At 43.1% G+C, this 25,000-nt stretch overlaps 3 protein-coding genes across 3 annotated transcripts; all 3 read left to right on the top strand.

Annotated features, from left to right (window-relative positions):
- Positions 1-7,862: 7,862 nt before the first annotated feature.
- Positions 7,863-9,517, top strand: LOC126569623 (muscle-specific homeobox protein tinman). The gene is made up of 3 exons (XM_050226851.1): positions 7,863-8,017; positions 8,241-8,848; positions 8,922-9,517. The coding sequence occupies exons 1-3, from the start codon at positions 7,863-7,865 to the stop codon at positions 9,515-9,517; spliced, it is 1,359 nt and encodes a 452-aa protein (XP_050082808.1).
- Positions 9,518-12,171: 2,654 nt separating this feature from the next.
- LOC126575298 (chitinase-3-like protein 1) lies at positions 12,172-13,344 on the top strand. The gene has a single exon (XM_050235931.1). It carries the CDS (start codon positions 12,172-12,174, stop codon positions 13,342-13,344), a length of 1,173 nt encoding a protein of 390 aa, XP_050091888.1.
- Positions 13,345-16,773: 3,429 nt separating this feature from the next.
- LOC126575290 (chitotriosidase-1-like) lies at positions 16,774-18,002 on the top strand. The gene is made up of 2 exons (XM_050235920.1): positions 16,774-16,789; positions 16,863-18,002. Exons 1-2 carry the CDS (start codon positions 16,774-16,776, stop codon positions 17,945-17,947), a joined length of 1,101 nt encoding a protein of 366 aa, XP_050091877.1. The 3' UTR covers positions 17,948-18,002.
- Positions 18,003-25,000: the final 6,998 nt, after the last annotated feature.

The following is a 25,000-nucleotide window of genomic DNA, read 5'->3' as shown; positions in this document are numbered from 1 at the left end:
GACCACAATGGTACTGGTACTGTACAGCCAACCAAACCTTACCGAAAACGAAATGAGCAGATTCGAGAGAAGTGGTTCAGATACTGCGGTATTGTTGGTCAGAAGTCCTGCTCAGTGACGATAACTATATCTTCTGCAGTTATCATGCGCGTGTAGTAGATTCAGTTTGTTCACTAGTCCAATATCTGTAGCTTCCTGGAGCACTGATGTAGAGGCCTTCTAGAAATGACTGGTGCTGTGCCATGGCTCATTGCGAGCAAGTTATAGCAGAAACGCTCTATTCATTCCAGGAAAAATCAAAAATCTTTTCTTGAATCAACCAATGTAATATTTATACTAATAATAACATTCTAGTTTTACATTACACCCGATTACTGATATACATAAATGCAAACAAAAGGTGTGGAGAAAACGGGTTTTCTATTTATTATTTCAAAGATCGCTGAACATACTTATTGGAATTACTCAGTGTTGACGTTAACATTGGAGCGCAAAACGGCTTTCTTTAAGATCTATTTTTAAAAGCAGCTTGCGCGATGATTGCTATCATCCCTTTTGTTGCTTGCTTATCCAATGTGCCTATCATCATTTGAAAGTAGGTAATGATCTGATGCTCGTTGTTGAAGTCGTCCCAGCCAATCCTTTCCACATATCTTCCAAATATATTTATATCATTTGCATTTTCTTCCGTTCATCCGTTACGAAAATATCTTTGCGGTTTGTTTGATCCGCTATATCACGCGCTCGAACGCGTATACGTAATGTTCAAGTCCTTCGCCCCGAACAGCAGCTCATTATCCTGCTTCAGATCAATTCACATTGAAGCTCCACGGATACGGCATTTCCCGGACACTTTTCCATGGGCACTTGTTGGCAGGATCGATATGAGATAGGTTGAATAATAAGGAGTGCATTTGGTTATTTGTGTTGTGTAACTGTACCATACGTTTTCCGTTATTGGTTTTTAACAGTAAACTGTGTAATAAAATGAATCTCTGCTCAAGTTTGGTTTAACATTTTCTTGCATTCATTCATACGTACCTAGTGCCCCAAAATTTTCGCGAAATCCCCAACAATATTTGGATTCTTCCCAATAATGTCAACTATCTGATTAGCTATATTCCCCACCACTTCTTCGTTTACCGTGCCCGATGGTTGAGTCTCTGTTTGCTTTTTCGAGGCCTGTACTAGAATCTTTTCTCCTTCGTCCAGTTGCTTTTTCATGTTTACCAGCATCTTGGCTAATGAATTAAGTTTCTCCGTTAGTTGCTTTTGGTGTTCAGTGATGAAATTTCGTTGCTTTCCTTCCCATTTGTTTTGCATGTCTTTCTGCATCCCGGCCAATAATTCCAAGTTTTGCGTAAGTTGATTTTGCTTTTCAGTAAAGCGTTGTTGTTGCTCTTGGAGAAGTTTTGTATTCGATGCACCGTACAGCAATACGATTCCGGCCACCACGGAAACATTCAGGATTACAGACACCAATATTCCCCAAACTACACGTTCCATGGTTCAGAAGCACTTTGCACCACAATAATGCGTCTTGTATTGTAAGGTTCAGATATACAAATGCTACTCAAATCACTGCGAAAAGCTCTTTTAAATGCTCTGATCCATAACGGCATGGCCGTTGTTGCTCATACTTTGATAAACTTGTTTCCGCTAGACGCGTGTAATCGCTTCATTTTGTGCTTTGTTTGCTGAGAATGTAAGTTGTTATTTCGACTTGATAAGTTTGATAAAACCAGAGACATATGATGTTTGATTGCTGTGCCATGAAAACATTGCATTACTACTCTGACGAATACAAATTTTAGCAAAGTGCTGGGCACGAAGCAAACGAAAGCAAACGTTGTTATCGGCTGAAATACAGTAACTAGCATCATGAATCATCCCGTAAAGCTTTCAAAAACCCTTGCAAATACCATATCAGAATTCAAAAGGAAGGACGGTATCAAGGTTAAAGACGTAGGAACTGGAAGAGCAACTAAGTAACTAACTTTCTTCATCGGAATGTCATAAGGTAAACGGACAAGGTAAGGTGTGCCGTAGCACTCCTGGAATGAATAGAGCGTGTCAGCGATAAATTGGTCGAAATGGGTCATGCTACAGCGCCAGTCATTTCTAGAAAGCCTCTACATCAGTGCCCCAGGAAGCCACAGATATTGGGCTAGCGAACAAACTGAATCTACTACACGCGCATGATAACTGCAACCGATACAGCTATCGCCACTGCGTAGGGGTTCTGACCAGCAATGCCGCAGTATCCGAACGGCTGCTCTCGAATCTTCTCATTTCGTTTTTGGCCAGTTTCGGTTGACTGTACAGTACCACATTGTATTGCAATGTATTTTATCTAGCCTGAAGGCGTACGTTGGGCCTGTGTCCTGTGTGGACGATAAATTTGTATGTTACACATAAGCGAAGTCTATGAACAGACATGGCTGTTAAAGGACCTAGTAGTAGTAATACACTACACGTAGTAGCAGGCCCTTCTGTGATATCGTTGGTCCATGTACAAGACTACAAACAGCACGTGGTTGACCTTCCTTAGTCACAGGAAAACCCGTGGATCGCGTATCTTGTGATTTTCGTTTCCAGCAGCCACTCTAGTTCCTGATCCTTTAGTTTCTGATAGTGTACTCTAGGCAGGGTGTTGGATTGTTCATTTTTCTTTTTACATATCTATTGAATGCTTATTTACAAAATTTCTATGCCTTGTCCTAAACAGTGGGACGAAGAGGAAACCCTCGTTTATGTTTTTGATTTTTTAGTTCGATCGGTTGTATAATTAGTATGAGTATTAGTATGTTTTACGAGCTAACATTCATCCAAATTTTAGTCTATTACATTGCGGAAACATTATCGGAGCGATTGACCTTTCTAAAATGACAAATTTGTAAAATAAATTGCGAAGTTTGGTTTGCAAGTGAGAAATATGTAAGAATTTTCTTCGGTGCTCTTTCTGTTCGATATTGAAACGATTATTGATTTCTCAGCAGTCGATGAGTTTTCAATTAGATTTATATCATTTGTTTAACAGCACACCTGTCCAAAACGTCGAACTTTTAGACTAAACATAGCACCCTGCACTAGGCACTATTCTATCCTGATCTTTGTTATTAGGTCCCTTTTGAATTGTTCAGAGATCTTTGCTGTTTTGAATCTTTTGAAGATGAAATGAGAATGGCATGTGGCTAGCAAACATTCGAATTTTTGCTACGTATGGGCACGTGGAATTCCAATGGTGATCTCATCGGATTTAATGACTAAAGGTACCGAAACATCTTTGTTTCCGCAAATCCAATCCCCTACGTTCTCCCTTCTCAACCTGTTTCCTAGCACTGAGGTCATTTCGGCACTCACTTTTTTATACTTTGGAAACACGAAAAGGACATTCTCAGGTTATTCAACAAGACCTACACAGGGCATTATGGTCCTGCATACAAACTCAGCTTAATAATCAAAACATACATAATAAAAACAGTTTTCACTCTAGAATCAAAAAATGGTTTGGACAATTTATTTCAATTGAATATGATTACGCTATTTACGCTAAGGTACGCGCGGATTTACGCTAAGGTACTTTGCATTAAGAACAAGATTTAATTGTATATCTAACGCTCATGTAAGATTTATTTCCAAAGATTTCGGTTGTATTGGCCATAAGTTACATATGTATTAGCCGTGAGCAACTAACTTTTAGCGCAAGTACATTTATTTCGATTTTGGTTGCATTAATGAGCATTCTTCCATTTCTGTTCTCAAGAAGGAAGAAGGAATATTACAGTAGGTTTACAATCAGTTTAAAATACTCAAATAGATTTTCCCATCTTTTGTTACAACATCATGATCATTAACAGTAGGTTTTAATGATTTTCGATGATTTTTATTGAATTCAACAAGATTGTGCGCAATTTTCACATTATATAAGGAACTGTAAGGAATTTTTCCGCTGTTTAATATCAGTTAACAGCTTTCAAACATTAACTGCTTTAATCATGTTCTAGTGTAACTTCAGCAGAATGCTAATGCTATAGATGACGGAATCACTCCCAGTGTATTTCGCCAAACAGCAGTTCTTTGTCGAGAATCAGATTGGGCGCTGCAGCGCTCGTTCTAGAAATAACAAAGACTACGCCGAAAGGGTTATCAGTTTTATGAGACAAATTAAAATTCAATTAAGCCGTGGCAGCTGAGAAACAGAAATCCACAACAGCCGAGAAGTCCGTTTGGCCTCCAGTGGCATCTGGCAGCGACATAAATTTCCCCATTATCGCAATACACCCCTTCCCTCCCACCCATTCCCCTTCACGATTCCAATTCCCAGCCAGCGAGGGTGGCTGAAGAGACACATTCGAAACGCACGCTTCGGAGGAAAACGGCAAGGCGCCAAATGCGCGGTAGCAGTTTATTGATCGTCATTAATCTTTCCCACCACAACAACACCAGCACCAGCAGCAGCAGAGCCAATGGCACAGAGACGTGAGTCCGTGAAGAGCTGTAAGCCGAAATAGATGCGATGTGTGATGGATAGCGTCTGGTTGGTTTCCACCAGAATGGACGAGAAGCGTGGTAAATCCGAGCAACAAATATCCTAAACTTCGATTTCCTTCGCCTCATGGATCGATCGATCCAGGGCGGGATTGGGAAATTCGACATGAAATTCTGATTAAGTCGTCAACCAACCCATCCACCCACCTTCCTCATCTTACCGTTCTCAAGTGGTTAGGGCAGCGATCGCACGAGTCATCCAACGCAGTCGGATCTGCGTTGTTCTGGATTTGATTCTTTCCGGATGTACGATCACCGTGCCACCTTTTTTCCTAGGAAGCAAGGCGCACAGATGAATCAGTCAGCCATTCGGTGTTTGATTCAAATGAAAACCATCCAAAGAGTCGTCCGATTGGCCACCAAAACTATTGCTCACGAAACCGAGCGCCACGCTGCAGCAAAAGAGCGCCCATGGTGGCGCCATGATAACGCCAGCCCAAAACAACCTGCACCTTCAGATGCAGATGATCAGGATGCTGTCGGACGGAGAAACATAAGGCAGAAGGCACAGCCGTTCGCTGGCTTTTGTTTGCTCCGGCGGCCCGGTTACCGCTCATCTGGACCGCTTCAAGTGGCTCTGTGACAGTAGCAGAGGCAGCATAAATTATGTAACGCTAATGCATTTCGGGATGGGAGTTGCAATTTGTCAGCAGTTGCCTCTGCGTCCGTCCAGCCAGCCACCACGACCATTGCTCTGGCCGTAGACGATCGCTTTGATGTTTTTCAATGTGCATTTCATCGTCTCCGGCCCCGGACGGAGTTCTCAGCTTGGTCGTTGCATTTGCTGGGCGATGAGAAAATTGTCTATTGGTTGGGAGATGAACGGAAAAGGGAAATGAGCGAGACACAAGGAATGCCGATGCTACTGCTTTACCAGCGCCAGAGACACGGTGCAGCAGAATACTATAAACTGTTATTTGAAATATCTTATTTTCTTCTTGCTGTCAATAAATTGTTCACATTACACGACAACAATCATTGCAAATCTTAGAATACTAATAATTGCTACATTTTTTATATTGAATTTGTGTTCGATAGTCAGTTTTCATTAATGAGGTGTCTGAATTATTGTGAATGAAATTTGGCCACGGATGAAATTTGACGAAATAACTAAAGAGCATCTCAATTTAATGTCTTTTGCCAACAATTCGTTCTATTTGATGTGTTCATTTATGTTCTGTGCGTAATGATAATATCTTTAACAATGCTTTCTGGTTAACCAAATTCATGTTCTACATTATCTACCAAATTATCTAAGCTAGCGTTAATTATTGATGCCTTAAAAATTAGTTGGAAATGATGAATGTTCTCTGAAAGGTGGCGTCGAATTGTTAGCAAGTTACAATGGACTAGAAACAATTGTAAAACTGTAAAAACTTTACTGCCCAATACAAACATTAACAGCATCAAGCAAATATGTAATAATGATGAATAATAATGTTCTCATTTTAGATTTAGAGTTTTTGAAACCTAACTGATACAAAATATACTGTACCAAGAGTGGGGTGTTCGGTCGTTGGTTTCGTCATTGAGTAATGCTTTAGTTCAAGTTCAAAATTGTCGTCTCTTCATGTTTTGTTTTTCTATCACCCAATAACACATTGACTATACCTCTGATGGTTGTGTCTCTCTAAAAGACATAATAAAGATCGCTTAGGGGTTGCAATTGAAAAGAAACTATCTATTTCCTTCAGCACGAGACGGATCGGTTGAGTACATTTTCACATCGATTCCTTTTCCCTCCGATTCATTTTCCATGCGTCTGCTTTCCATCGACAATGACTGTCATCACACGGATCAACCTGCTCTGCGGCCAGGGCGGAACAGCAAAAGGAAAGACGAACAACGACAACAATAAAATCCTTTGAGGCATCTTCCGTCCAACGGTGGTGACCCATATCAGTGACAGCTCGCAGCATTGGTCGACCGACGTTTCGGGTTGCGTCGTCTAGGCACCGTGGAAGACGCTCATCCTCGAAGATCTCTTCAAGCGCCATGTACCACCCCCACCCCATTGGCACTGGCGCTTGTCTAGTTCGCCAGCTCGTCCAATCCGATAGTTGTTTTCATTTACGCTGCTTGTCACTGCTTGCGTGACGTCGATCGTCTAGACAACGCAGGACGACATCCTCTCGACGCAGTTCACGGTCATTGGCGGCGCTCCTCCGGTCGGCGGTTGTTAAATTGTGATACACAACCAACGAGCGCATACCCTTCCCCCAGTCCCGCTCTCCCATGTGCTGGTCACGATTATGTAAAACAGGCACTGGCAACGGTCGGGTCCGAAGTCCTTGGAGGTCCTTTCGGGTTGCCTCACCCTAACGGCCGCAGAGACAAGAGGCGACGCCAGTAAAACACCAAACACAAATCAAACAAATTGGACATTGAACATTGCTTCCAGATGTGGTTCTCGGTTGTCGTCCGTCCTGGTCCCGGGCGTGTCTGGTTCGAAGGCAACCCTCGACATCGCAACGGTCATTGACGGTCAGGTTGGGTACGGGATCGTTTCTCTGTTTGCATCAAATGTCTTCCCTTTTTGCAATCTCTTTCTGGACTATCACGTGGCCAAATCGATTGTCACCCACTCCCATCAACCGGCAAAACTCATCTTTTAAAGATGCCGGCGCCATTTTTGAATCCATGAGATAATCCCAGGCGATGGTACGCACTGCGCAAGACAACGCACACCGATCCCACCTCATCTGCTATCCAATAGCGTGCCGTGTCGGCAGATGAGTGAAAGCGATTTTCCGAGCGGCCGGAAAAGCCGACAAGCACCATACAGCGGTTGGGATCAATTCGTGAGAGGGAGAACCGGCGTTCTGCGGTGCGCTAGGAACACGAAAAGGACGGCCACAGGCGAGCCAGCTGGCGTGCATGGTAATTTCTACATTTTCCTCCGGAGAAAATGTGATTTTGTCTCGTTCCGTCTCACACGATGGTGGAATGGTGCCGCCGCCCTGGCATGTAGTTGGTGTGTTGGGCAACATCCCACCGCATTGGCGGATCTGTGGACGAGCGTCTGTGGAGGAATGCGACGTCGGCAAGCGACAGTGAGCCAGTCTCTTCGGTGCGGCTACGGTGAAAGGACGTTCATGTGCAGGATTGTGAAACAGTGTCCCTACAGTGGCTTGAGCTGCGAAATACGCTGCCAATCGTTTAATGAGTGATCTTCTGTGAGCGCTAACGGACAATACTGTTTAATTTTGTGGACTGATCAATCTCAAGGATTGGGTTGAGAGTTTGTTTAAGTGAAATCTACAACAGAACGAAGGATATTTGAAGACGGACAAAACTCGCTGAGTGGTGAGATGCTGCAGCAAGGGTTCTACGACGCAACCAATCCAGACAACTGTAGTGGCAGTGAAGCGAACAACAATACGCCCTTCTCGGTGAAGGACATCCTCAACATGGTAGAATCAGGTGGAGGTGCCGTGGATGGATACCTCAGTTGTCAAATGGAAAGGTAAGGATCAAAATTACTTCACTTTATTCGTATACTTACTCAGAAGCGGAAAAATTGTGGCCCAATCAATTCTTTAATTATAAATTGTAAATCCTCCTATTGTACAAATTCTAATCTAATTTTAAATTGCCAATGATTCAAAATTAATAACATTGAAGACAGTTTCTAATCGGCACATTGTGCTTCACTTTTACAATTTCTTTCAATCGTGACACGCTGACAGTTCGTCGAATCACTTCTCCTATCCCTCATATCCGGGCTACGAGGCACCGTATCACTCCTCTTCCGATCCGTACAGCATGATATCGCACAGTTACCTTTCGCAAGCTCATCACCATCACGATGTACCCTACGGACCGTCGTCGTACGATTTCAGCTCACCGACGGGCCCTGCGAGTCAGACCAGTGGACATCTGCCTCCTCCACATTACTCTCACGTGCAACCCTTCGTTTACCACAATGCACCTCTTACCGCCTCTTGCGTCATCACTCCGCAAGCCACATCCAGCCCTGCGCTCAGTTCCGTCGCTAGCTCCAATGGCTCGGAACAGGAACAATGCTACGAAGGATCGACCAAAACCACCTCACTGTCCTGCAGTCTCAACGGAAGCCAGCAGTGCAGTTATCAGCTACAGGACGTCAGGAGTATCATGCTCGGTGCAAGTCCATCGTTGGACGATATGCCAACCACCGGTAGCAGCCCTGGCCACAAGATCAAAGTGGAATCCTTCACCACGACCGGCTCCACGACTTGTGTTACCTCAGAGCATGTGCAAGAACTGGACAGTTTGTGCCAGATGAACAACAATAATGACGACGAAATTCGACAAAGTAAGGACGCTAATCATCGAGCATCAATTTGGAATCAATTTAGAATGTTTAAATCGTTTTTCTTTTTTCGCAGAAGAGAGCAACACCCAACTGGTAACATCATCGCGGTGTGAGCTAAGGAAGAATGGGAAGCTACGCGCCAAACGGAAACCTCGGATTCTGTTCTCTCAAGGGCAAGTGCTGGAGCTGGAGCGGAAATTCCGTCAACAACGCTACCTGACGGCCCCCGAGCGCGAGACGTTGGCCAGCATTTTGAAGCTAACACCAACGCAGGTGAAGATCTGGTTCCAGAATCGTCGCTACAAATCGAAACGCGTGCAGATAGAGGGTTCCCATTCTTCTTCGCTAAAGTGTGACGGCAGTTCCAACAAATGTCCTTCGGATTCGTGCTCCAGCAGCAAGGACTATGAAGAGCTATCATCGTTAGGAACCACATCGGGCGCTTATGGACCACCGGCGTTTCTTGGGAGCAGCGGATCCGGTAGCTCCGGATCTCTTGGCCTCACGGCTGGCCTTTCCTCGGCATCATCGTCAGGAACAGCTCATCCACCTCCACCGCCTTACTCTGCCTATGGTATTCACTATTCTGACCAGTACTCCACCCCGCCACCACTTCCAGCATCCTCAGCTAACAGTTCGTTCTACGAGCAGAAGGCTACGTACTGGTAGAACCACGGAGCCGAGCTCACTCTCTACCTCCGATCTGTACATAGTACTGGCCATCGCCAAACGCCCAATGAGCAACACAAAATGAACAATAAACTAGCATTAAATCAATCAGCTGACACACTTTATGGCCACCAGCGAAGCGAAAGAACTCGGTACGAAGACGAGCCGGACGAAGGAACGCGTCACGAATCCATCATTCACTGGCGTCGCCGTACCACCACTGCACATCTGGTTCATCTGGACACCACGGAGTTTGTCTTGGGTCAATCGAAATTTGATACCAGTGCCCGGCCAGGCCCAGCCCATCTCGTCCCGGGGAACATCAGTTCACTGTCAAGAATGACTAGAATGGCTCCCGATTTCTCTAATCTTCTCATTTCCGCGCTGTTTTTCGTCCCCCCCGCACATCATTGACAGCAATGAAACATGATGCGATGCTCCTCCGTGTATCTCATGCAAATAGAGACCCATCAGGCGGCGGTGGGGTGGGGGAGCTGTATGATCGATTCATTCATTCGATTCGGACCGTTTGTCAGTAGCCTGGTGGATCAGTTGCAGCAGAAGGTTCGACGATGCTGAGCCGGAAAAACCCGCAAACCCCGCGGGAGGGGAGATCCACGACGTGAAACTACAATACGACGAACCCCGGGAGAAAGGCCGCCGAGGGCATCTGTTTTACGTTCTGTCAAAGAAACGATTAGCTTGGATAACCCTTTGCGGACGCTCAGCCCTTTTTCCAGGCGGCTCACTTCATCGTAAGTCATGTGTGTAAGTGGTCGGCGTACGCAGTGGGGAAAATAGGGAAAACTCCATAAATCGTTCTGCTTTCCTTCGGGCTATGTGAATCTCTCTCACTCTCTTTCGCTCCCTCTCTGGTTCTCGTGACCGCGGGTTTATTCTTTTCTGTAAAGTTTCTAGTGCCACTCATTAATTTCCCATCTCAGATAGAGCATCGCGCAAGGGTTGACCTCAATAAAGGCGGAAGGATAGAAATGGAAACCCTGGAGCTGGTTTGAGCTTGCGTGGTGACCTGTAGCAATGGAGTAAAACAGTAAGAAGCGATAACATGGACCAGCACTCTTTGAGGAAATTCGGTAGTAATCAGTGAGTTTGATAGCTTAAAAACGTAGAGAGTTTATGATGCACCAGTGTTGAAGTAAGTGAATAATACAGTGAGTAAATTCAGAATGGAAAGTTTACATGCTAGTAAATATATAATTTTATATGAGGATGAGGTTAATTACTTTCCGAATTCACGTACTGTAATTTTAGAGCAATTATACAAAATGTTAGATAAGGTCTTTAAAAATCAAAATCATCGTGCTGCTTTGAAAAGTGTTCTTACGAGAGGAGTTAGCAACGAACAAGGAGGAGTTCATCAGTCAAGAATGCATTACTTTATTTTATGATAACATGTACATGTAAGTAAGCAAGTAAGAACATGATAAAAAATATGGATCTTCTTAAAAATATGTTTTTCAAACAATCAGCATCGCATCGAAGATTGAACACATTATCAATGAATGAGTGGAGAAAGAATAAGTTGTCCGATCTTTTCATTGTGTACATTTCTCTTACAGATGAAAATAACATGTATAAGTACCTCCAAATGAAAACCATGTTAGCAAAAGTCGACCGACGTTCAACACGTTGCACGGATCTTTACTATCGATGTCGTGGATATTACCATCCTTCCCGGTAGACTACCATGCGGTCATAATTGCTAAGCACGTAGGTAAATAAGAAAGAAACCAAGCAAAGCATGACAACGTTCGTTCAAAGTTTATAAAGAAATTTTCTTTTTTCAATTTCAGGAGCAACGGGTAGCAATCGTTAGTGTAAAATATGAACACAAGCCATTTTTCAGCAACGAGCAAAGAAATTTTCTAAGGCTATATACATTATCTTTAGATTCTAGGCAGTGTGTACGCAAGGTTATGGTGCCGCGCAAGCCGCCTCTTGTTACACTCATATCTGACTATCTCTCATTTAAGCTATATTTAAATAATACTATGAAATCATTGAAGCTGATGACTAGCAAAACTAAAAAAGAAATGAAGAAATTCAACCTTGTATTTACGTTACACATGTTCTGTTTGATCGGAAATGTTGAACTTACAGACGGAAATTTAAAAGTACTTATTCCAGTCACTGTTAATCGAACCAGAATTGAAAATCAACATGTCCGGCACAAAAATGATTTCCACCTCCAATACTTCGCAGACCCTTAGGGACGAGCAATACAAATAAATCAAATGTGATTCATTATCCCATGCCGACAAGTGATGGCATTTTTTTTATTAACCCAGATAAGTAAGAGCCAGATAACACCGCCTAGTCACGAGCAACCTTTGGTTGTAGATATTATGAACAGCGGTTATGGATTGATAATCTTTTCCGGTAAACTGGCTTCAAGGAAATACTCTTTTTCGGTAACAATAAGATTGCAATGACAATTCTTAGTATTTTATATCAACGTACGGTACGATAGCGCTTATCGCGTGAAAGATTGAATCAAGCTCCAGGTATAAGAACCAGGCACAGTAGCACAGATTGTGGAGTTGGAGCGGTGTTGGCTTCGAAATATATAGTGAACGAAACAATAATTGGAAGAGTCAAAGAGTTCAAACATTAGGAAGAGTTTTGAAACAACCATGCAAAGTGACGCTAAAGTCATACCTTGTTCGTCGCCGTCGTCGTCGTCGTCGTCAAAAAAACCAGTGTTCGCCTATTTAGGGTCATGGGCGGCCTATCGATCGGGACGAGGAAAATTCAACATCAGCGACATCGATCCAAAGCTATGTGATTACCTGCTGTACGCCTTTTTCGGTATCACAGAGAGAGGTACGGTGATAATTTTGGATCCCAAGCTCGATCTAGAGGATGACGGTGGGCTAGGAAACATTCGTCAGTTGGAAGAGTTGAAGCGTATCAATCCATCGCTCAAAACGCTAGCATCCATTGGAGGAGCGAATGTTTCGTCGTCAGCCTTCTCACAAGTGGCCGCCAATCCCAGTCTGCGATCGTCGTTTGCTACTAATGCAAGGAGATTCTGTAAGGCCCACGGTTTTGACGGAGTTGATATAGCCTGGCAATATCCTGGTGACGGTGATCGTTGGAATTTCGTGCAGTTGCTACGCGTGTTGGCGACCGAACTGCATGGCGCCGGTCTTATCTTAACGGTGGCCGTCGGTGCTAGCGAGTCGAGGGCGTTGGAGTCGTATGATATTCACTGCATCGCACGTCATGTAGACTACGTCCTCCTTATGACGTACGATTATAACGGCTCCTGGGACAGTTACACTGGCCACAATGCTCCGTTGTATGCAGGACCGACAGATACGACTGAATTCCAACAAAAGCTAAACATTGACCATAGCGTCCAGCATTGGCTTCGGGAAGGAGCTCCGGCCCACAAGCTGATTTTGGGTGTACCGACGTATGGTCGATCGTTCCATCTATCCAATGTGCTTGGCTATGGGGTGCGGGCTCCATCGGACGACGCAGGAGATGCGGGACCGTACACCAAAGAAGCCGGCATGCTGGCGTACTACGAAGTGCTTGAGAACTTGCAAAACGGATGGATCAAAACCAGGGATGATAAGCAGAAGGCACCGTATGCACATTCTGGTGACCAGTGGATGAGTTATGATGACAAAGAGAGCATTACCAACAAGTGCAAGTATGTTGTTGACCACCATCTTGGAGGAGTGATGGTATGGTCGATTGATACGGATGATTTCCGCGGATCCTTAGGGTGTAAATACCCACTGATGCAAGCGGTCAATCAATGTCTACAGTCCGCATCCGAGGATTCTCAACCGTAGAATCGAAATTTAGTTTGCATCAGTTTGAAATCCTACATCGCTCTACAGTCTAAACGTAGGAATGACGAGAGAATTCGTAGTATTTTATATCCCAGCAAAATGATATTCTAATGAGATAAGCTTTAACGTAGTCCATCATATTGTACTGTCTTCAAAATGCATAGAGGAGGAAGTAAGTATTAGCTAGCAATCGTTTTAAAATAAAAGTGTAAGCCAACACAAACTCTTATTTACCGTCAAGCCTCGATTTCGTCTATCTCGTATCACGAACAACCAACCGTTAATCGCAATCTTGAAGGAATAATGATGGGGACTATAGAAATGGATGATTTCCGTTGCCAGTCTAGGCGTAGTTACCCTCTGCTGAAGCGATCAATGAGTGCCTGGGCCGTTGAAAGGGGTATACGTGATTGCTGTATATCCTCCTAAATTCACATTTTATCTTAATCTACACACTGTTTGATTGCATTCGAATAGTAAAACTTTTGCACGAACTAATGCTTACTATATACTTACTACTAGCCAAAGCAAACAACATGTAACGCATATACTACCATTATGTAAAGGATAATAAATGTTAATAGATATCGCATAGTTAAAATGTTATAATATGCGTTTATCTTCATTTTACCATGTAGCTCCTATGGACTGATCGGACCCGTTTGATGATAGTAGCAAACAGTTTCATTTAATGCGGGGATCTACAATCCGTTTATGTGACCACTAAACATCTAATAACATTCGTTTACATCATTAACATCTAATGAGGTGCTACATTCGCTCTATGAACGCATACAGATGTGCTGTATCTATAAGGGCAACGAAGAAAGAATCTCAATTTATAAAACTCATTTACCAGAATTGCGTGCGAGTCTACGAGAGATAACAGTATCAGCGTGTAGATGGCTTAAAGATTGCGGAATGGTGCTGGATGGAGGTGTGCGTCAATTAGGAAGGAAGTTTCTCAGACGATTAGCGCTTGTGAATCAGTGTGGCTTGTGGTAGATGGTGGTGATTTATGATTGCTTTAGACTGGGTAGCCTTGTTAATCTTTCATCGGGGAGGGCAATCCTGATACGTATCATGAATGTGTCACACGAAGATGTTAAAAGATAGTTTTGCTTATTATTGCTTTTGACCTCGTTGTGTTTTTATGTGTTAAGAAGACAAACATCACAAATCAGAAAGATAAAATGATTCGCGCTCTAAGTGTCCTACCCTAGTCGATCCTACCGACCAAAACTCTCGCTGTTAGATATCATCAAGGAGAGGATTTTAAAACGGATATCATGTTCAACTCAATCGTCAATTCATGGTTTTCAATTTAAAAAAAGTACGTAAAAAATAAGTATTTATGTAAGTAAGGTGTACTCAGCCGCTCCAGTTACACCTAAATACCTAAATGACTAATTGTGTGATGAAGATAAAGCTCCTATCTGTCTAGATAAATTTGTGTATGTCCGTACTGTTCGGCACCCCCAAAATGTGACTGAGAATACGAATTCCCCGTATTTCAAATCGTAGCATGATAAGATACCGCTAATCACGTACAGTGGCCGGCAAAAATATAAATCTTCTTATTAGGACGAATTTCATTGCATTGCAAATGATAATGTTTCCGCAAGTAATAATTATGCCCTTTTTTCCTTGTAGAACAGAGTCTGTAGTTTATGATAGCTTATCTTTATTTTTAAATTTACTAGCAGCATAATTAAGTAAATTAAACTGTATGTGCGAATCTCTAAATTAGTGGATTTTTATTTATGCCGGTCCCTGTGAAACACGTACCATGAATTGGGCAGTGCTGTAACTACATTACCGCCCTACATCACGGTTGTGAAAAAGTTCCTATTCTGTGCTGACTGTATAAAGACGCTGTTGTGTACAATGCATAGTGATCAAGTGAATGAGCATGATTTCATAAGTGAGAATCGCGGTCCATGTAAGAAGAGGATAACGGCAAACAGGGTAGCAGTCGGCGCTCTGTTGAGTTGAAAAGTGTCAATCCATCGCCCAAAATGATTGCATCCAGGAAGGAACAGGCAAGGTGTGGCTGAAACCATCTCACGGATCTCGCGGATGGCCAGTTCTAGTCTGCGATCGCGGTTTGCCAGCAATGCAAGAAGGTTCTGTCAGGAGCATGATTTCGATGGAAGCGATATAGACTGGGAATTTTCAACTAGCGGTGATCGTTCGAATTTTGTTCAATTGCTAGCAGCATTGTCGAGCGAACTTCATGGCGCCGGTCTTATCTTAACGGTGGCCGTCGGTCCAACGGAATTAAGAGCGTCGCAGTCTTACGATATTCCCGGTATCGCACGTCATGTAGATTTCATTAACCTTATGGCGTACGATTACAACGGTGCCTGGGACAGTTACACTGGTCACAATGCTCCGTTGTATACCCTCGGACAGGACAGGCTTCTAACAACAGCAAAACTTGAAACACCCGCTGTCGAGATCACAACACAGGAAAATGGTAATATAAATTAAACCAGCGAAAGGAACGGAGAATTCGACCAAGGGTAGAGATGGTGACAGCAGAAATTTAACAATATGAGCAGCAGAACTTGAATGATATGAGCGACGGCGCGCGAAGGATTTGCCGGGACGATTGGTATAGAAAGGAATATGAGATAATAAACTGGAATCATTCTTTACGATACAATAACAGTGTCGACTTATTCGTCCTAATTTTCAGAATTTACAAGCTGCGGCAACCATTCTATCCACGTTGCATTTGCTTATCTGTATTATGCAAAGAATCTTGAAAGCCTATCTCCCCATTGATTATCGTCTGAATGCAGTCGGTAATCAATTTACCTCCGGCAGAGCTATTGTACTTATTAGTAGCAACGAATGCAAATAATCAATAGCACCTCGGCTGACATTTGAATTTATTGACCTAATTTCGCAAAACTTAGACATTGAACATCTGTTCTTCACAGAGATATCGAGTCTTTCATCTTCCGCCTCCATACATTTCGAAGAGAGTTCCAAAACAGCTCATGTGGAATTTGGCTTTAGGTCGAGTGGACGATTCCTGGTACTCATGGAAAAGCTTAACGCATTCAACGTGATAAGTGATATTTTACTATTCGGGTATCAAGGAGATCCAATTCCGAGAACAATGTTGTTTCCCGGAAAATACCCCCTACTTATCTAAAAGACATATTTTATTGACACCATTACGATCATTCTGATTATTGCGCCAAATTCCTGGGATATGGTTGGTTTTTTCATGACGACACAATAATTTTTGATCAACCTGTAATAATTATCATTCCTCGAATTCATAGAATTTCAAATCGCAGCAAGATTAGATATCGCTTATCGCGTTGAACTCATCGTGCTCTGCTATAAGTACCGTGCAACGGCTTCTTTAAAACTGTTAATATCTGCCTGCGCTCTTGTTATGCTGTCTTCGCAATGTATAGAGGAGGAAGTAAGTATTGGCTAGCGATCGTCTTGCAATAAAATTGAAAGCTAACACAAAGTCTTACTTTTGTCACCGATAGAAAAAGTTTTCGCCTATGTCGGCACATGGGCAGCCTATCGTCAGGGACGAGGAGAGTTCAACACAAGCCATATTGACCCAACGCTGTGCGATTATCTGTTGTACGCTTTTTTCGGCGTCACTGTAAGCGGCGAGGTAGAGATCAAGGACCCCTGGCTGGACCTAGAGGATAGCGGACGAGGTAACATTCGACGATTCAACGAGTTGAAACGTGTCAATCGATCGCTCAAAACGCTAGCCTCCTTTGGCGGAGCGACGTTTCCAGCATATAAATTCTCGCAAGTGGCAGCCAGCTCCAATCTGCGATCGCGGTTTGCCAGCAATGCAAGAAGGTTCTGCCAGGAGCATGATTTCGATGGAATCGATATAGACTGGGAATTTCCAACTAGCGGTGATCGTTCAAATTTCGTTCAGTTACTGGCAGCATTGTCGAGTGAACTGCATAGCGCCGGACTTATCTTAACGGTGGCCGTCGGTCCAACGGAATCAAGAGCGTCGGAGTCGTACGATATTGGTGGTATCGCACGTCATGTAGATTTCATTAACCTTATGGCGTACGATTACAACGGCTCCTGGGATAGTTACACTGGCCACAATGCTCCGTTGTATGCCGGGCCCTCGGACCAGGGCTTTCAAAAACAGCTAAACATCGACCATAGCGTGCAGCATTGGCTTCGCCAAGGCGCTCCGGCCGGCAAACTGATGTTGGGGGTTCCAGCGTGCGGAAGGACTTTTAAACTTGCCAATGCATATAACCATGATCTGCGGGATACAGCGGAAGCACCAGGAAATCCGGGATCGTACACAAATAACGCCGGTACGCTTGCGTACTACGAAGTGCTTGAGAACTTGCAAAACGGTTTTACCAGAGCCAGGGATCATACGCAGAAGGTACCGTATGCATATTCTGGTCGACAATGGATGAGCTACGATGACCCCGAAAGCATTGCTGATAAGTGCAACTATGCCGTTAATCGTAATCTGGGTGGAGTAATGATGTGGTCAATCGATATGGACGATTTTCGTGGTAACTATGGACGTAGCTACCCTCTGTTGAAGAAGGTCAATGAGTGCTTGGGGCGTTGATAAAGAGTAAAGTCAACTATAGTTTAGATTCTTTATGGGCTAACATCCTCTACTCGGTTCGATTCGAACTTAAACACATTTCCAATAATAGTTACTATATGAAAAACTTCTTTAGAGGGGTTGGGAGTTTTCAAACGTTGGTTTGAAATTTAGTTTAGTTTAGTTATTTATATTTCAGGTGTTGGTTACCAATAAATGTAGTTAGCGGAATCTCCTGCTGCCACTGATACGGGTAGAGGTATAGGTGTACTTGGAGGGACAAGACAATGCATCGTTATGTCCCGAGAATTTTCTGGTAATATTTGCTAGTTTACACTCTTGCCCCACAGGATTAATTTTTTACCAAAGTATGTTAATTTTTTTTAAATCCTAAATTTTACATTTGTATTCCGGATTTATTTTGTGTGTTTCCCCGATCGATTCTTTATTATTGTGTGTCTTTGGTAGCGTATGAAGCTTTGCTTCTGATTTCTTTTTATGAAAAGAGATATTGTTTCCAAAAACTCATAAAATTACAAAGAAATGGTAAAAATTACATATTTCCGCATTACTTCAGCGGTTACAATCCGATCCAGAAACAAAAACACGTATGGTCAGATGGGTCCATGACCTTTCGAAACCATGATTTTCGGAGTGACGAATAATTAAGGTGGCTTAAGTAAACGTCACTCCCAAATAAAGTCGTTTTAGAAAGGTTTTTTTTCGGTGCAAGTGCCTTGGCATGACCTTTTGAACCAGTAAAGCTAAATTCAAGGTAACCGTTTTCCGTAAAAGCCTAGGGCGCAGTCTTGCTCCTCTTGCGATAAAAGATGTACTGATGAATCACACATGACGCCAATGAATTCCCTATCTGCAACTGTTCCAGGAGCCATTAGAGACGTACGATATAAAAATGGTATAATCCATGTGACATGCGATACCAGGAATATCGCTTTGCCACTGACGTTCTCAGTTCGCGTACACCTATGGCTACCATTCAGACTGCGAATTCTCATTCCAGTTAATACTTTCTTGAGAACTGGTCCTTATCCATGTCCTACTTGTTTGTGGAAGAAATTTCATAGAAATGATAGCGATAAGCTTGTTGCTGGGGGAGGGCACGTAGTATCGCGCGAGCAAGCGAACTGCATAGCTTGGGGCTTATCAGAACGATGTCCGGAGGTGTTGGCGAATCAAGAGCGTCTGAGTGGACACTATATTCCAGGTATCGCACGTGCTGAGAATTAGATATTTTTCTACAATTCTACAGTAGGAAATGCGTTCTTACACTGCGTACACAGTGTCGCGAATCTACGCGTTTCGTTCGCTTCAATTCTACACAATTCGACTATGTTCCTGCTTGTACGCTATGTTTTACCTCTACTTGTTTTTGATGATGAGGAAGAATACTTCAAAGGTTAAGTTACTACAGAGTTTTTCGTTTTCGTTTTCGTTTTATCCTTCGATGATGATCCTGTTAACGATGGTACATGCAATCGCAGGCGTGCAACGATCCGTTGGCTCAAGTAGCCCACAGGGAGGCAGAATTTCACTCCAATTAGTAACCGTTTCCTCCATTGTACTGTGGTCCTCCATATCAGTCGAGGATCATTGCCTTCTGTTGCCGGTAGCTTTGTACACCTAGTGTAATTGAGTAATTCATAACAAAGTCGTTCAGGAGTCACAAAAGCTCCTTCCTGTAACGATGAAGGCGCAATGACGCGCTTTCATTTCAGGAAATGAGGGGTGTAGAAGACTCTTTCTTTTCGGGTCCTTGCTAAAGTAAATCCTGTGGGTCCGGACATAAATTAAAGTGGTTTATGGGCTCATAAATCGGACGAGTAGCGAGCCATGAGCGGCGATATTTATAAAATCTGCTTCTTTTGATTGATTCTTGTGAAAATTGCAGGGAATATTCTTGAAAGGTTCAACATTTGAGGAAAAATATTCTCTATTAAATAATATAAAAAAAAATAAAATTCTTGCGCTCCACTGTCGTGATGTTCCTCTTATTTTGATCCATTTTATGGCCTGCAGATGAGATGCACACACTTTTTCAACGCGTTGCCGAGCGAATGCTTCAAACCTCCGGATGTAGCGTTCCGTTCAAAACTGCTCGACGCTTCGACGATTTTGAGCAGTAGAAGTAGCGAACCTGGTCCTTTAAACAGAAATTGCATGAGACGTTGGCGTTTTTTTTAATTTAAATCGGCCGTTTTTGTCGGAGTTTGTCGGAGTTTCGTCGCGTGAAAAAAGGGATCCTTTTCCCTGGACTTTTCAAGAGTTTTCGTGGATGTTTTATATCAAATGGAAGCTCGCCGTACACAGATCGCTACTCACGCCGTTTATGAGCCCACAATTTCGGTTGGGACCTTCAGAAATTGTCAAAAACCCCTTGCCAAAGCGTTGTTTTTTAATCACGTAATGAAAGTGCGTCAGTGGGCCTCCATCATGACAGGATTTTCGTGAACCTTGAGCCACTTTACTAATAGTAAGTAACTAAATCAAAATAGTTTCAAGCTACTGACAGAAGAAATTTTGGGAGAATGATGCGCAGATATCCACAGTAACTAGACGAAACTGCTACTCATCGGAAGAATATATTCTGTCCACACCGCCGTTGCAGCAGCCGATGAATCCTTGCACTCATGTTGGCTGTGTTATTGCAGGTTCGATCATTAACATGATCATCATCGAGAGACGCAGAGACTGCTTCATCAGGACCGAGAAAGGACTTGATCGCTTGTAAGAAGCCGACATCGTACAAAATCGTGACACGAGAAAACGTAAAGGAATGAAAATGAGTAGGACACTCTTGGTTAATAATCTTCTATTGTTTACCAAAGTCCGTGAAACAAGGTACAATCCTATATTTGCCTGCTACTGAATCCAACGCTCGCTTCTTTACGGATGTATACATGATGAAATATCATTGAATCTAGTTGTTAATAACTGACTATACACCAAAAATGTGTGGGTTAATCATCCATCGGGACAACAGATAGTTAGCCGATCGAATTATTGAATTTATGGCGACACCATGCACTTCATAGTTCATCAAGAAAAGTTCATCAAGAATACTGATTTGCCTTTGCCACTTCGGACGATTGAGTACATTAATTCCTCACGAATTGTTAATGAAATCTTAGATATTTTCTCAGTTAGCATACAGTGCACTAGGTGATGCCAACCTTTCTCTCAGACCGATTACGAAATCTCGATTGCAGAATGTTTGTTTTGGCATAAAACATAGGTTTCTGATTTCATCTAAATGTATTGGCGCAAAAGAACGCAAAGAATGCATAAGAAATGTGAAATTATAGTAATTAATGCGTAATCTAATGCAGTCCAATCAAATAACCTTTACACACAGTTTATTATGTCGAATTAGTGAATGATTTTATGGATGTGTAGTTCATATCGCGCCGACTATGAAGTTTGGCTGGATATTTGTAACTGACCATGAAGTTGCGTTCCCTCTACACGCCATTTTACTTAAAATTGGCTTTAGAGCATTATAAGTACAGTTTTCTAGGTTTTGTGTACAACCGAATGGATTAGTGATAACTAACAATTGTGTGAGATTTCGTGAAATTAAAAAACAGAGAATTATATTTGAGAAAAAAAACCAACGATACGCCTTGTTTAGTGAAGATCACGTCGATTAATTTTATGTGATGCTGGTCCATATCACATAAAAAAAATAACAAACAACAAAACCAAATAAATACAAGCATACAAACAATTGACATTTTTTATGTACTTGGAAAACTATTAGGTGTATGCATTGAAATCCGTGGTTTTGCTAATACATGGCGCCATTTTGTTTGGGGATGGTTTACATCCTCATTTGTTATGTCGTTTTAAAGTATAACTAAATACCTTTAAAACCCTATACGGCACCGTTCACAATATTGACTACAACATAGTTTTTTCTCCAGTTGAAAATGTCAAGTTTGGTGCCTGAAAAGTCCATTTTGCGGGGAGATTTCAAAACCTTTTTTCATTTCAAGAAAACAGCTGCTGAAAATTATCATGTGTTGGTTTAAGCTTATGTTGAACATGTTACGATACAAAAAAAATGTGAAAGCTGGCTTCAAAGGTTTAGAAGCGGAGATTTTGTCTTTAAAGACACAGAAGGTTCGGGTACACCAAAATAATGAGAAAATCCAGTTTTCACGTGTGTCGTGCACTAAGAACTTTCGGAAACTCATGAAATTGTTGATAGAGAACGTTATCAACAATAATTGATCCATTTGAAGCAAGCTCTGACCTTAAAATCGGTAAAAATGGGAAAAATTACGTATTAAACTTTTTTTTCAACATGCTAGCGCTAGGCCGCATGCTGCAAAACCGATGAAAACTTTTTTGAAAACCTCGAAGACCAAATGTTACCCTCCCCGCAGTATTCCCCAGACATTGTTCTTTCTAAATACTTCTTGTTTGGTTGATTAAAAAATTGTTTGGAAGCACAGCACCTCATTCTTTATGAAAGTATTGAAAAGAGGGCAGTTGCCTAAACTGCTTCAAAAGATGAGCAGTTCTTTCGAAATGAAATTCGAAAATTGCCCAAAATATAGTAAAAAGTAGTGGCTAGCGAAAGTCAATATGTTTAATAAGCAGATTGTTAAGATTTATTGAGAAAAAAACCGATTAAATTTTGTACAAACACCGCGGATTTCAACGCATAGACCTAATAGTATTGTAAGAACATTTGCTAATGTTAAAAATGTTTAGTAACAGATTCATGGTAATTACAAGTGCATAAACGCAATTTACATTTGTATTTGCAATATATTATTGTTAAATTATAAATTTTTTTAAAAATTTAACATCGAAAAAGTCCCTTAGTTTCTTAATGTTACACAGTATAATCATTTATACAAACAGTTTTCCAAATGGCAATCAAACTGCAAATGGCAAATGCAAGAAATTGATGAAACAATCGCATTTCTCCTCTTTACACTCTCGAAATCAAGAGGACACTTTCCGACCGTGCGACTGTGACCGACGAAATCACGCATCCTCCACTCTTCGTCAGCGAAAGGACACTTTGCCTTAAGCACATCCCACGGCCAGCCACACGAAAAGTGAAATGCTATTCATTCACCATTCACCTAACTAGAGATTTTCTCATCACCACCATATTGTACTCGGTCACTCGGCCTGAACGTCGTTTTGTTGACGCGGATAATCGCGGATTTGGACGTCGTGGAACGGCGGCGCGTTAGCATACTCTCGAAGCCTTGCTCGAAGAGATACGAAAGGCCATTTCGGGGCGCTAGTACGCTAGTGGCTGGTAATTGAGAGCGTTTCAACAGGATCTTAACTTGTACTATTGTTTCGAAGCACCTCTCCCCCCCCCCCCCCCCCCTCCGGATTGACTGCCTGGACCCTACCGCTCTGGCGTCCTGCGCCTCGTCACCGTATAATAGACCCTAATTGAAAATGCTGCCCGGAAGGTGTTACTCTTACGGATTTGTTTTGCCTGCGGCTTTTGTGGCGCGCCAAAGCACCCTCTCGGTGCCGAAACCGAAGGGGTGAGCGGGATGCGATGGGAACTCGTGGCCGACACGTGCGTAACGTTGTGCTTGCTCCGAGCGGGCCACTGAAGCACCAGCGCCAATAATTTGACAATAATTAGAGGCATACGGTTTGACAATCCGGATATCCGCACACTTCCGATGACCGTACGACAATGGAATGATTGTTTGATCGTTTCGATTGTTCTGCACAAAAATTCACGTTCACGTTGTTCGCTCTGGAGTCATCGCCGATGATGCCCATTTCGCGAACATGAACATGAAATTCAAGTGCCATGTTGACGTGTTTAAAGTTTGCTGCCATGAGGTACCCATTTCAGCATGTCGATCACATCCATCGGTATCCGATCGTGTCAGAGATAATCGGCTGAGGCGTTGTCAAACCAAGATGCTGGCGGAAGCGCCAGTCAGCCTCGTTTGCTGTTGTGTGAAATTCGATACACTCGGTCGGTCGGTCGGTCGGTCGGTCTAAAGTGTTTGGGTGGCTGTGGCCAGAGTGCTGCGGAGAGAGGAGGGAGGATTACTGAATATCAATTTTCGCTCGGCCCACCGATGGCAGCGGAGGGATGTCGAGATTCAATTAAGCGAAGTGATCACTCATCGAACACTGAGAGCGGTGGCCGCGCGTTGAGCACTGTGGCCCTATGCTTAACAGTGAAAGATGATGATTTTATGTTTGTGCTACGTAAACACGAGCCGCGACCCTGATGCATTGTGCAGTCGCTGGATTGTTTATTCGTATCTCAAAATCATTAAGTGGCCACGGTCCAGTTCGCTGTTGATTTGATGCAAATTCGCCTTCCATCACCGAAGCCTTCGCTGATTAAAGCGCATAACAACGTAATAAAAAGTTGAATGAAAATGACATCGTCGTCATCGCCAGTATCATCATTATCATTCCCGATTTCAATAATAAGGTAATTCCATTAACCAAACCGAGAATGGCGTACGGTCGCAAAGGTGTCCCGCTAGTTCGTTCCGGTGATATGTTTTGCCAGCGAACACCTTCATTGTGTTGGGGCACGTGTAGTGCTATTGTCCTGCTTCTGGCCATCATGCTGGATACTCGAAAGAACCATCATCTACTTGCTGACGCACGGCACTCCCAAAACGCCACGACCCACGACCGACGTCCCATTTAGGACGAGGTTCTCGTTGTTGACCCCTCGACGATGCCCGTCCCGAGTTTGCGTCCTCGAGTTTTCCGAGTCGCCACCCCCGTTCTCAAGCTAAACAAACACATGGCGGCCGCCCGCACCACCCTCAAACCACACACTTGCCACCCTCGAACGCGCAGGAACGAAAGAGAGACACCGTAATGCACCATCATCCAATCACGGCTCGCCTCTTATCCAATCCAAGTGCGCCAGAGAGCCGGCCCGGGAAACTCGTCGTCGTTGCCGTCGCCGTCGCCGTCGCCGCGTGGAAAACTCTTTTTCCACTCGCGCTCATTCACGCTGCTCAACTCGTTAAGTGCGGTCGTGTTCTCGGTGTGCTCGTGAGGAGATCCTGTCGATTCGCTGAATGTGTA

This window comes from Anopheles aquasalis, chromosome 2 (assembly GCF_943734665.1).
Source record: "Anopheles aquasalis chromosome 2, idAnoAquaMG_Q_19, whole genome shotgun sequence".
Classification (NCBI taxonomy): Eukaryota; Metazoa; Arthropoda; class Insecta; order Diptera; family Culicidae; genus Anopheles; species Anopheles aquasalis.
Note: the sequence above shows the minus strand (reverse complement) of the source record. Positions and strands in the feature narration are given on the sequence as shown.